This window comes from Blennius ocellaris (genome assembly GCF_963422515.1).
Source record: "Blennius ocellaris genome assembly, chromosome: 7".
In the NCBI taxonomy this organism is placed as follows: Eukaryota; Metazoa; Chordata; class Actinopteri; order Blenniiformes; family Blenniidae; genus Blennius; species Blennius ocellaris.
The window spans coordinates 11,098,490-11,111,215 of NC_137656.1; the positions used below are offsets into that span (position 1 = coordinate 11,098,490).

General features: G+C 40.4%; 1 protein-coding gene across 1 annotated transcript in view; it reads left to right on the top strand.

Moving 5' to 3' along the window:
• Positions 1-12,726, top strand: part of ipo11 (importin 11) — a 115,790-nt gene that overhangs the window by 3,155 nt on the left and 99,909 nt on the right. Inside the window, exons 2-5 of the mRNA XM_080499990.1 lie at positions 798-947; positions 3,594-3,694; positions 7,554-7,626; positions 9,183-9,386. Of these exons, the coding sequence (XP_080356116.1) occupies positions 810-947; positions 3,594-3,694; positions 7,554-7,626; positions 9,183-9,386 (516 nt within the window). The 5' untranslated portion in view covers positions 798-809. The remainder of the gene's footprint in view (positions 1-797; positions 948-3,593; positions 3,695-7,553; positions 7,627-9,182; positions 9,387-12,726) is intronic.

Below are 12,726 nucleotides of genomic sequence, written 5' to 3' on the forward strand. Positions count from 1 at the left end.
GCCTTGCTCAATCTTTCTCTCGCACTCTTTAATGACGATGCCAGACTACCTGTGCAGCTTGCACAGATAATACTTTCCTCATCAGTTACGCATGAAAATCTTTGGTCTTGTCTTTTTTATTTCTTTCGGTTCTCAGCATGTTTTGTATCTGCATTTCCCTGCTGCATCTTCACATGATTACTGAACAGAAACGCATTATATATTTGGCCAGTTGCTTTTTCACAAGTACTGGCTTTGTTTTTGTTGTGAAGAGAAGAATAAAAAAAAAGAAAAAAAAGGCTTTCAACCTGAGGTAACCTTTGATTGAAATGTAGACGCATGACCTCAAGAGACATTGCTGCTCTCAGGACAGGTCTGTTGAAGCAACAGTTTCTTATTCCATTCGAGAATCACTATATGTGGTGCAGAGGCGACTGACTCAGGTACTTTCTTTGAGATTGAAAACCTAATTGGAAGCGTGAAACTGGGACACTAGAATACTATCTGTGACATAGAATACCTCTTTGCTTGGCAAGGATATGACAGCGAGTCTGTCTATTAGGTACACCTCTTATTTTCATTAGATTGATTTAAAATAAAATTAGTTGGATAAAGATGTAACAATGTTCCCTGTTATGGCATTTTTTTTATTGACCGAATTTGACTTTCTCAGCTTTCACTTAATGTTTGATTTGTTGTGCTTTGCCTTCACTGAAATATTTTTTTGGACATGCTTTTCCAAACAAAACCAGAAGATTTTTACAAGATGAGGATGTACGTTCTTATTTTCTCCCTCTTTCTCTTGTATCCCTCTGCAGAAATATCCAGATATGGATATGGACAGTGCCAGCTCGGTGGTGCTGCAGACCTTAACCCAAGCTACAAGTCAGGACACAGCCGTGCTGAAGCCTGCAGAGGAGCAGCTCCGGCAGTGGGAGACTCAACCGGGCTTCTACTCGGTTCTTCTGGTAAGGGGATGATATTGAATTGAACGATTTTCATCCCGTACCCGACTCGGTAGAGAGGATTCGATCGATTTCACATTCACGACTGGGTTCAAATCACAAGGAAATGGCTACTTTCCCCCTCCTGGTGCTAAAACTCATTGTGTCATTGGGTTGCTGAACAACAACGCTGTAAAGTCCAGATTCTGGTAACTTGCTGTCACATGTCCTTCCCACCAACAAGCACAAAGCTTTCAACACAAGGATAATATTTAATAATCAGCATTTCAATAGCACATCAGTGGCTTTCATCTTCTGTTTGTATGACACTTTGTCCTGGCATTTCCACACAAAACCACGGACCACCGCAACAGGTCAGAAGTTAATGAGAGGCAGGAAGAGTGAGGAAAGATCACTGAAAGGCAGACAACTTTGGAGGGCTGCAGTTTTGTCAAATGCAAACAGTTTTTAAGCACATTGGATTTTTTCTTTTGGTAAATTCCCATCAAGATGAATATTACAGTACCATGTGCATTGGCTAATGGTTTGATTACCTCTTTGTCTACGCCAAATCATTTCCAAAAGTCAAAGAAAAATGCACTTTCAGCTTTGCTGGTGTCCCTTCTGCATCCTCAGCAGGTCCAGCTTGAAATTCTCATATTGTGCCATGAGCTCCTTACCTTTGCACATGATGAATCACACATTTGCCGACTTATTAGTTAACTGCTGAGGATGCAGCCATTTTTGAGGTAATTAGAAGTCCAGTACAACAAATATTGACTAAGGCCCCATTTCTTTCTTTCAGAAAAGTTTTGTATTTACAGGGAAATGTTTTGAAAATGTCTGTTGACACAGAAACGGCAAAAACTATGCAGTTTGCATGTAGGGCCACTCGTAGATGCTGTTTCTTGTTTTTTGTAATGAAACCACACACATATACAGACTACAATGCTATAAACATGAACAATGTACCCAGATATTCACATGGGCAGATGATGAAGTTGGGTTGCTGTTACAGGTGACTCTCAACTATATAACTGGGGAGAATATGGACTGGGAGTCACGTCACTGTGGAGGCCGCCATTGTTATTGTCCATCTACTTAAACGAATTGCGACAGCTGTAGTGTGCATGCACAATAGAAGCATTTCAGAAAAGCTGCGTTTTCCGTTTTATTCATTCATGAAATGTTTTCCATTAGAGTCGTTTTCAAGGTTTTTCAGCACCGTTGTCGTGTAAATAGGGCTTAAATGCTTTGACTTGCTTTTTCCAAAATTAAAAGTCATCACAAAGTTTTGGATAGAGATACATTTAAAAGCATTTTGTTTGCTATTTCTTTGTGATATGCAAAAGTAAGTTTGATCAAAATGTCAGTTAGCAGTAACATGTTTATTTACCATCTCACACAGGCTTAAATGATGAGACGGGCGTCAGTTTTCTCTGCATTTGTTGAAAAAAATGTGTTTCAGGATTGATTCTGTCATAGCAAACCACAAACAGCTTTTCCGTGCATACAGAAATTTATTACTTCCTTCTATTTGCCAATAATGTGGAAATAGAGACAACATTGGCATACAGCATCCTGCTGATGCCAGTCTGTCTTAGAAGACTCATGAAAGCAGACAGTTTGCATTTGTTACTTGTGTTTGCGTGGGGCTGTCATGCCAGTCTTCATTTAACAGCTTTTATAACTGTCTAAAAATAGACAAGTTAGTGTTTCTCATTAAAAGAAAAGCCGAAAAAGAATGTTTCAGAGTAATGACAGACTTTTTTGTCGCTCAGATGGATTTTGTGGCGAGAATGGACGGGCGGCTTCACAGTGTCACAGCTCATCCTAAAATGATGGTCTTGAGTCAGCATAAGTGTTGTTACTAAAATCCCAGATGATTTGGTATTTCAAAAGATGTTCTCAATAAAATTGGATTTACGCTCTATTTGGTGCAGCAGCCTGAGATGCTCAGGTCTACAGTCGCTTCGCCAACGAGGAGTCTTTCTCCCCGAGTCTCACTGAGGAGATGGCGTGAAAAGGAGTGCGTCAATAAATCAAATTTCAGCCGCAGTGATGGATCTAATAAAATTTTGTTTTAATCTTGCATGCTGAAATAAATAATTACATTACGCAACTCTGCCAATGGTCCTCTTTTCCCTTGATAAAACAGATGGATATTTTAGTGCCGTATTAAAGCAAAGACGAAGCAGTTTTTTTCTTGTTATTTAGCTCACATTTGTACCTCACACCTCTTAAACCTATAAATATGGGAGCCAAGACTCCAATCTCTAGCTTGACCGTCCTGCTTTTACTGCCTTTGCAGTGAACAGGAGGATGACTTTGAGGACACTGACAGTTCTGTGCTGTATTTCCAAGAGATTATGGCAACATTTTACAGCTCCAAAAGTTAAGCACATGAGTGTGCAGAAGTTGGACTCTTGTTCACAAAGTCAAAGTGCCCTGTGCTGTAATGGAGCAGCCTGTTAAAAAGTAGCAAGATAGCATCAGCGCTCTGCATCATTATTCTTCAGTTTGTTGTCGTCTTTATTCCCGTGTCACTGAGCTGTTATGCATCACCAAACTGAGTCCGTCTTTAAATGGACTCTTATTGCCAATTTAAGCTAACAAAGCACCGTTGGTTGAGCATATATGTTTTTTTTTTTTCCCTTTTTCTCTTCACAGAATATCTTCAATAACCACATGCTGGATGTGAACGTCAGGTGGCTGGCGGTGCTGTACTTCAAAAATGGCATTGACAGATACTGGAGGAGAGTCGCACCTCAGTAAGAACCGGCTGTCCTCTCTTGTTCCCGGCTGCTGTCAGCTTTACTCCCTCACTTCTCCATTATAGGCCTTTTCTTCTCAATCTTTCTCACATTCATTGTTACTCTCTCACATATTGTCTCATCCTCTCCTGTCTTTATTCATCAGCGCTAATCTCGTTACCTGTTTTGCAAGCCGCTTCATTTTCTCTCTCTCTCTCCTCTTTTTTTTTGTTGTCACAGATTTGTGTTTGCATTTTCCTGTTTTGTTTATATTGCATGCTTCTTTCCCTTCCACGCCGTCTTTTCTTTTCCATGTTATAGCTTACGTCTGCAATTCCCTCTTTTCAGACGTTCACAGCTATAGTCTTCCCCATTTTTACTTTCCATCCTGATTATTCATATCATTGTGATTTGATTTTACATTCAGTTTATTCTTTTGTGTTTCACCGTCTATGGTTAGTCAAAGCCTGCAGTCCATCTTTTGGTAAATGACTAACTGGCTTTTGTTAGGTGTGAATTGAATATTTGCTTTTAAATTCAGTAGACATTGGCTGGCTGGAGGGTAATCAGTCCCGCCTCAGCATTCTGCCAAATGTCTCTGACCACTTCGAATTATTGCTATTCTCTTCTCTGTAAAGTTTCCCCCCTCTTTCCAAAGTTTTTCACTTTTGTCAGTAGTTCAGTTTATTTTCTGGAGTGCTGTGCAAGGGTTTTGGTCTTTGAGTCATTGATGAGATTCTGTTTGGAACAGTGCCATTTATTGAAGAGCTGTAGACAATGTGAGATGACCCCCACATGCTCACATTCACACCTAAGAGCAATTTAAGGTCATCAATTAATCTCGCAAGCATATTTTATTCTATATTTATTATAAGATTACATTTCAAGTCAATTAATTGCAAACTGTTATCTCCCTATCACTGTTTTGAGAAGGATTAAAATTTTCATGCTGCAATAAATCAGTCAAGAAGTAGAAGTGGGGGAAAAAAAAAAAGAAATATGCCATTTGGAGATCATTTTCGCATTTCATAGTCGATGAAGCATATGTATCGCTCATAATAAAGAAAATGACTTGGTTCTTTTATGACTGAGTCCCACAGTTCGGGTATTGTGCATGCTGGTTCATTGACATGTCTGTGTCACTTAAGTGAAATGGTGCCTTCATAAATGCCGTTAGTTCCACCTGTGTTGTCTCTGCAACAAGCTTAATGTTGTGCGATGAACAAGGTAGGTCAAGTACTTGAAGTTGAAAATCTTCCTGTGCATTTTTCGTAAGACTCAGACCTCGACCCTAACACTTGTCTTCAATATTAGAATTACGAGACAAATTTAACAGGAATCACAGTATCACACAGTTGATCCAGGTAGCAGTACATCAGCAACAGTTATATACTGCGAAAAATACTAACGGTAGAGCTAAACTTTTGTTCATGTGGTGTGGTTGTAGTTCTTTTCACGTCCGGTTGGAACAGATGGTCATATCTAATGCAGGCAATACGCTTCACTATAATTATTCAAAACACAACTCCAGCTTCAAAGTAGCCCTTGAAAGTTCAAACATTGGGAAGCACAAATTGTCTGCCATTATTGATGATAGTAAAAGTGCAGAATCCAAAACCGGAGTGTCAATCAAATGGGCTGTAACAGGCCCACTATTGTGTTTAATATGACCTGTGGGACGACTTTTGAAGGTGTAAAAATGGCAAATAACACATTAACTTAAAGTGACACCAATTTGTAAGATAGTGTCTCAACACAATCCTGTCTCCGAGTTCTGATGATGGATGATCAGTGGACGGACGATGTACCTGAGCTAAATTTTGAGTTGGATGGCAAAGGCTGTAAGTACTTATATACATGTGATTTCTTAGTTTAGTTGTAACAACCTTGCAAAAAAAAATTAATAAAAAATTGGGTAAAGCAAAGTGCTATAAACGCTTTGAGAAAGCACTGTATCGTCCGTCCTTCCATCATCTTCACGTCTTTGTCCAGCGGCCAGTCGCAATGTGCTGAAGCCAATTCCAGCTGACTATGAGCGAAGGCAGCGTTCACCCCGGTCAGGTCAACAATCTATCACAAGGCAAATACAGATTCACACACTCAATCTCGAGGAAGCTGTGGGAAGTGACTGGAGAACTTGAAGTCATTGCTTGACCACTTGAAAACATTTTTTTCATTCTCTACTACTCTCAGGGGCTGCAAAATTTGTGGTTGGCTCATGATCTCACTGAAAGCTCCCAACGACCTTCGCCTCAAGTGTAGTTGTTGTATTCTGGGAAATGTAATTCTTACAAAAATGTTTAGGTCATGTGCAGATTGGATTATTCTTCAATAAACACAATGCACAGTACAAGAAGCAGCAAAATAGTATCACGGCATGATAGAAGTTTTGTTTTGCTTTTGGATTTTCCCTGAGGAGTTGCCCTTGTTTTAGTACAAGGAGTGTTAAAAAGTAGAACAGCCTATACTGCTGCCACTACCTGCTGAGTGAATGACTCACCTAAGCTACTGACTGGCCTGTATTGTTTCTTGAAGCGAGCTCCGGATATTTTTTTATTTCTACCAGCAAATAATACAGTTGAAGTCAGGACATCTATAACAGTTGCATCATTTACTGGTGACCAGATATCTACATCTTGTGTATTCAAATAGTTTTTTTTGCTTATACGATTGTAAGACTTTCTGGCTTCTTTTGCCTAAAGACAAAAAAAAATGAGGCTCAGATATGCCTCTTTTTTTTTTTTTTTTTAAGTCTTTCATCCTACATTTCTTTAAAGCTTGCTCTCTCTCTCTCTCTCTCTCTCTCTCTCTCTCTCTCTCTCTCTCTCTCTGTCTGTCTGTCTGTCTGTCTGTCTGTCTGTCTGTCTGTCTGTCTGTCTGTCTGTCTGTCTGTCTGTCTGTCTGTCTGTCTGTCTGTCTGTCTGTCTGTCTGTCTGTCTGTCTGTCTGTCTGTCTGTCTGTGTGTGTGTGTGTGTGTGTGTGTGTTGCTGTTTCACTAATTCACACTCTCCCTCCAAGTAATTTGTCTTCCACTCATATTTGTTCTTTTTTTCTGCCCAGGGTTACAGCATGATTCATTCCTCACTCTTCCCCACATCAAACGCTCTCCTGCTGCTGAGTTTCAGCTGCAGTTGAAACATACAGTGCAGGGAGGATTGTAGTAAGACATTTCTGTGCATATTCCCATCATTACGAGCTCCTTCAAAGTCCATTTTTGAACAGAAAGAAAACCCCCTCAGTCCTGTTCACAACATCTGAGCCCAAGGATTCCGGGCAGTTTATCCAAAGTTCTTTAATTCAATCAAGCAGCTGGCAGGTCGCACGCCATAAAATGTTGGACGTTTAATCGATTAAATCCATCCCGCAACAAGTTAGCAAATTGATCTCATGTTTTTATCTTCATCACATTAAAGTCTGGCTTCACATGTCCAGAATCCTAAATGAGATAATAGTAGGCTTCCTTCTGATATGTGCTGCATTCAGCAGCCCCCGAGAGGCTGGCTTGCTGTTGTTATAGTGTGACATTGCAGCTCTGAAGTGAACACTGTCACCTTCACCGGCATGTCCTTACTTTAAAGACTCGGTCCTGTTTTCTGTGGAAAATCTGTGTGCTTGCTCCTTCATCCATGTACTGTATGCCATAGTGTATACCATGTTTCTCTTCTCCACCTTATTAAGTGTGAACCATTTAGAAATAGCACTAACTATTCAAGGAAATTATGTTTAAAAACCTGATCTTTATATTAGCGCTTGCCCATGTCGCAGTGATCGGTTCAGTTAAAAATTCTTACGTTGTCTTTTTAATACAATTTTTCTTCCTCTTTGTCTCTTTCTCTTCCACTTCCTGTGAATGCCTTTGCGATTGGTTCGGTGACAGTGCGTTGTCGGAGGAAGAGAAGACGTCATTGCGTGCTGGTCTCATCACAAACTTCAATGAGCCTGTTAATCAGGTAGGTTGACTAAAAGTGGTATGCACAGAGAGAGAGAGAGAGAAAAAACTATTTGCTGTTGTTCTATTCTTGAACAAAGATTAAAGTAATTGTAAGACTTTCTCCCAAACTGTACATTATAGTGCAAAAAAAGCATCATGCTTCTTGTGGACTTGCCACAGGCTGGTATGAAGAAATGCAACTCACTAATAAGTAGATTCAATGTGGCGGGTACAGACTGATTTCTGTAGTGGGTGTGCATTTTCTGTTCAAGATGTTTCTTGATTGCGAATGCTGCAGCAAAGAAATCATTCAGAAATCAAGCAGTGTGTAATACATCTGTCCGAGGGGACATTGAGGGGTGCGGGTAAATGATGGCCATCCATCTCGGTTTCTACAGGTTGCCTGTTCCTGAGGGACAGCTCTCGAACTTCAGGACTGATAGAGTCCATATGGCATGCAATGAATACCATTTAAACACCATATGTCTCTGCAGTTGCAGCCTCATCTTGTCCAATCAGGACTCCAGAAGGGGTTGTGTATTTGTGGTGTGTGTTGTTGCCAGTGCTCCAGTGTTTTGTCGACGGTTTAGAAGTTCGACCAAGCAAGAAGAGTTTTTGACCTCATCTGAATTTCATGTCGACATAAAGACTGATTGATGCTTAGAAATAAATTTGCCTGCACACTCATTGTTTATCACTTAATAAAACAAGACCATTAAAAAATATTGAGCAGGAATATGTCTGTGTTCATCCAAGCATTGATATAGACAGTGCTATAATTCTTTTGTTATAGTTACTAATAGCTTATAATCGCCATCACAGCTCAAATGCATCCTTGTTAAAAAACATAACTGTCATAGACACTGAACAAACCCCTCCCCCCAAAAACACAAAACAAATCCCCCTCAAAAATCTATTAAAACCCTTTTGTTAAATATTGGCAATAAATCCAAGTTACAGCGTGATTGCATATACACTGCTGTGCTGAGCCTTTTTGTGAATTGTAGAGAAAAATGCTGAAAAGGCAGGTATGCTTTAAGATAAAAGTGCTAATATTTACTTAATCGGTGAAGGCACTGTGCACAGTACTGTATGTGTCTCATAGTCCAATTCTCTGGGAGCCGCCTCCATTGTTGTGTGGATGTGATTAACAGTGTGAAGCAATGTGGGGACTGCTTATGCATTCTGCACCTTCAAGTTCAAACACTTGACTGTTGCAGCAAGACAACATATTTTTGAGTAAAAAGCATCCTGTAATGATGACTTGCCTAACAACCCTTACTGCATCTGGTTGAAAATAAGTTACAATTGCTCAGTTGGTGTGCACTGTGTCGAGCAAGTGAAGGTGTGACAGGGTCTGCTGATGTAATGATTTAACAGTGGAAATAATGCTTTAATCTAAATTGTGTTTCACAGGAGAGACGCACTGAGTAGTATGCTCCTTATGATCTTGAAGGGAGTTCTTTATTCAATATTGTATGAAACAAGAAGTGATTTATAATTCTTGTCAAGTCCACTTTGGCTTAACCACCTTATGCGGTGTTTACGCTTCGCCTCTCTCTGTTTTTCCAATAGATAGCAACCCAGATCGCAGTGCTGATAGCAAAGGTGGCCCGTCTGGATTGCCCCAGGCAGTGGCCGGAGCTCATCCCAATTCTGCTGGAGTCGGTGAAGGGTCAGGACGGCCTTCAGCAGCACAGAGCGCTGCTTACCTTCTACCATGTCACCAAAACCCTCGCCTCCAAACGACTGGCACAGGACAGACGCCTTTTCCAGGATGTAAGTCCACGCTGCTAGCTTGTTCCCTAAATTAATGAATTCACTGGAGTTCTTTGTCTTCTGCCCTTCGGCTACAACAAACAGCTCTATTTGGTAAAAATGTGTATCGGGCAAAAATAAATTAGGATGTTCTGACGAGTGCAATGCAATCTTGTAAAATATAACTTTTGGACAGAAACTTGTGTCAATCCAGCTGTTTGAATTAGAAATGTAAAGTGAGGTGTTGGGGCTGTTGATGTGAGGGGGCAATGCCGGGTGTGCTAATGGCAGACAATGAAAACAAGATAGCCGGAGCGGTAACGGTCAGACGGCAATTAACACAGCCATTGCTCAAGATGCTATAAAAATCTGACATTAATTGATTTATACAATATTGTAAGATATATTGCCTTTTATTTATTTGACCATCTACACTATTTAGCCGGTTGAGAGCGGTAATGCTGCATCGTGCTTGCAGGGTTTTTGTATTTTCTTTTCTCTCGAAGAAGTAAAAACCTATTTTTTTCTAAATGAAGGTGATTTTTATGGTTCCTTTTCCCCCGATCAGCTGGTAGCACTCATCATAACAAAATCAAAACGATTACAATCAATCCATGTGATCGGTATCAGTGATCGGCACCCACGGCATCCCCAACTTTAATATTTGAAGAAAGTTTGACGGACTGATTGTGTACTGAACTGTGTTCGAGGAGGAAAGGCAACCATGAGGTATCCCACGAGAGCTGTCAGTTTCGCATGCGTCTGGGTGTAGAAGCACGTCCGGCAGCCGCACCTCGGTACCAGCTGAAACTGTTGGAGGAGCATGTTGGCTACACCGTGGGAGTTGATGCGCTCGCAGCACTTCATTAACCGGCGCCTTGTTGAGGGTTCCTGCTGCCTGCTGTGTTTTCCGCTTCACATACAGCTGATAGATATAGGGGATAGTGTTTATAGGTCAGTGGATAAGTGATTGAAGTGACGAAAGGATACGGGCGACAAGAGGAATTCTCGCACAAGATGGTACGGTAATGAATAAAATGGTGCCAAGAGAAAGACAAATTGATTATTGGATTTGAGCATGATTGAGGCTCTAATATTGATCATGTGAATCCTGTGTTTGCACTGCGATGGACTGGTAGCGCGTTCTATTCGTACCAACAGTGAGCTGGAATTAGTTCTGGCACACCACTATCGAATATGGATAAATTAATTAGTTATTTCATTTATGGCTTTAGAGATATTTGACACATAATCAGTGGTGATGCAGACAACTAATGATTATGTGCCTCAAAGCCAATAATGGAGCTGGCTATGGTAAAAAGATGTTGAATTTTCGACTCCAGGTACGAGAGCGCTACAGTATTGCACGTTTTGAGTCTGATAGCGACTCATTAAGGTTCCTGCAAGCCTTGGCGATGACACATTCATTAGATTAAAGTTTGAATCTCAGAGGCGTTGAAATGAAAAATACAATTCCTTCAGGACACTCCTGGTTTACAGGATGGGCTTTCATAAAGACGGCGTCGACTAAAATGAACTGCATCTTCAGGGTGCTTTAATATCAACGAGAAACAGAATCGACTTGCGGCTGGAGAAAATCTGCCTGGCGTGTTCTCTTTGTTAGCAGTTGTGTAAAGAAGCACTCGCACAAGTCCTGTAACTTCAGTACTTTTTCAGATGTGCAGGCAGACCACGGGGGGTGGCAAATAATTGGTTCTCGGTGCCATTGTGATGCTCTCCTAAATGATTCAGCAACAATTCAGCAAATGCAATATTTGGAATGCAGATGGTTTTTCAGTCAAAGTCTGCCAGCTACACAAATAAGCAGCTTCATTTCTGCCCTTAATCACTTTGTTATGAGCAGAGCAAATTGAAGTTGTCACCATTTCCTTTGAAGTTCTGGTGACATTATTGAGGGATCACATCCGTTTTTGTGATGGACATCCATGCAGTGTGCCACGTGGAGTCAGGATGAGGGCTATACTTATGAAATTGTTCCGAGCTTTGACAAGAACGTTATTTTGAAACTCACCACTCGTGAGGAGCACTTTAGTACAGAAAAACAAGCAGCAGGTCTCATGTGTTGGGTCATATTTATCTGTTACAAAAATGCTCGACTGTGTTGCATTGAAATGGCGTTGAACTTTTGTGATGCACTGCATTGTTTTTTTGTCTTTTTTTTTTAAATCTTTGTATCTTGTTATTCTCATTTTCAATCATTAGAAGTCTATTATTGCTTCAAGGATCTGACAGATATTTTACTTTTATTCATGTTCATAGCAGCTCCATTGATTAAGGAGACAATTATACTGCGAAGTTAATTTAGTTCACATAAAATATCTTAAATATGTCTATTAAATTGTCTGACACGACTCCTTTAAAGTAATTTAAAAACAACCTGTAATTACTGCCTGAAGTTTGATTACTGTATCTTCTCAGAACACTTTGATTTTACCACTAAAAGACATCAACGGTCTCTCATGTGATGGATTTTGTCTTCAGGCTCATTATATCTGTTTTGGTTGTAAATGTGACAGGGTGGCATGATCTTTGTGGTATGAGGAAAGACTCAGAAACTAGACATCAGCGTATCCTTTTTACAGATTGTACACATACTGCTGTCGGAATAGCGGATGGCTTTTGAGTGTAAAACGCCCTTGACCTGTAAACGTCATTGCTATCTGTTGACGAGGTTTAATGCTTGTTCCGCCTCCATCCTATCATACAGAGCTGTTTGGTATTAAGACAAATCGTCTTGCTCATCACCACAATAATAACAAAACCTGTGTTCTTGTTTCACTTTCTATCCTGTTCACACAAATGTGCATCACATTGAAGGATTTTCCTCCGTGGAGGAAGGAGAACGAGAGCTTAAAAACTCCGATTATGTTAATCAGTTGGACTGATTATCAGTAAGGATTTTCCTGTGACTGATTTCTTTGTTGACTAAACAAAAGTTTTAATTAGGACGAGTCAATAAGCCGAAGAAACGACAGTGTTTTATCAGCATTTCACAGTTTTCAGACTTAAGGCATTCCACGAATATCCTGAAGGTTTTGGCTTTACCAAGTTCGGTAGAATCACGACTTGCGAAGTCATTGCTGTGTCATCTTGTCAGACGGGATGAGATCCCAGTGTCTCTGGGTCAATGACATCAAATTGTATGGCCTGAGTGTGACTGGCTCGCTTGGAATGACAGCAGCAGCAGCTGTTGTTCCATATGAGATTAATGTACAAATGCTTGAGTTGAATATTTTGAATTGATCTATTTTCATAGTTAAAGTACCAACAGTCTACTTGAGCACTTTTGCGGGGTGCAAGGTGGGCGACGGATATCTCTAACATTGTGAAGTGGTGGGCT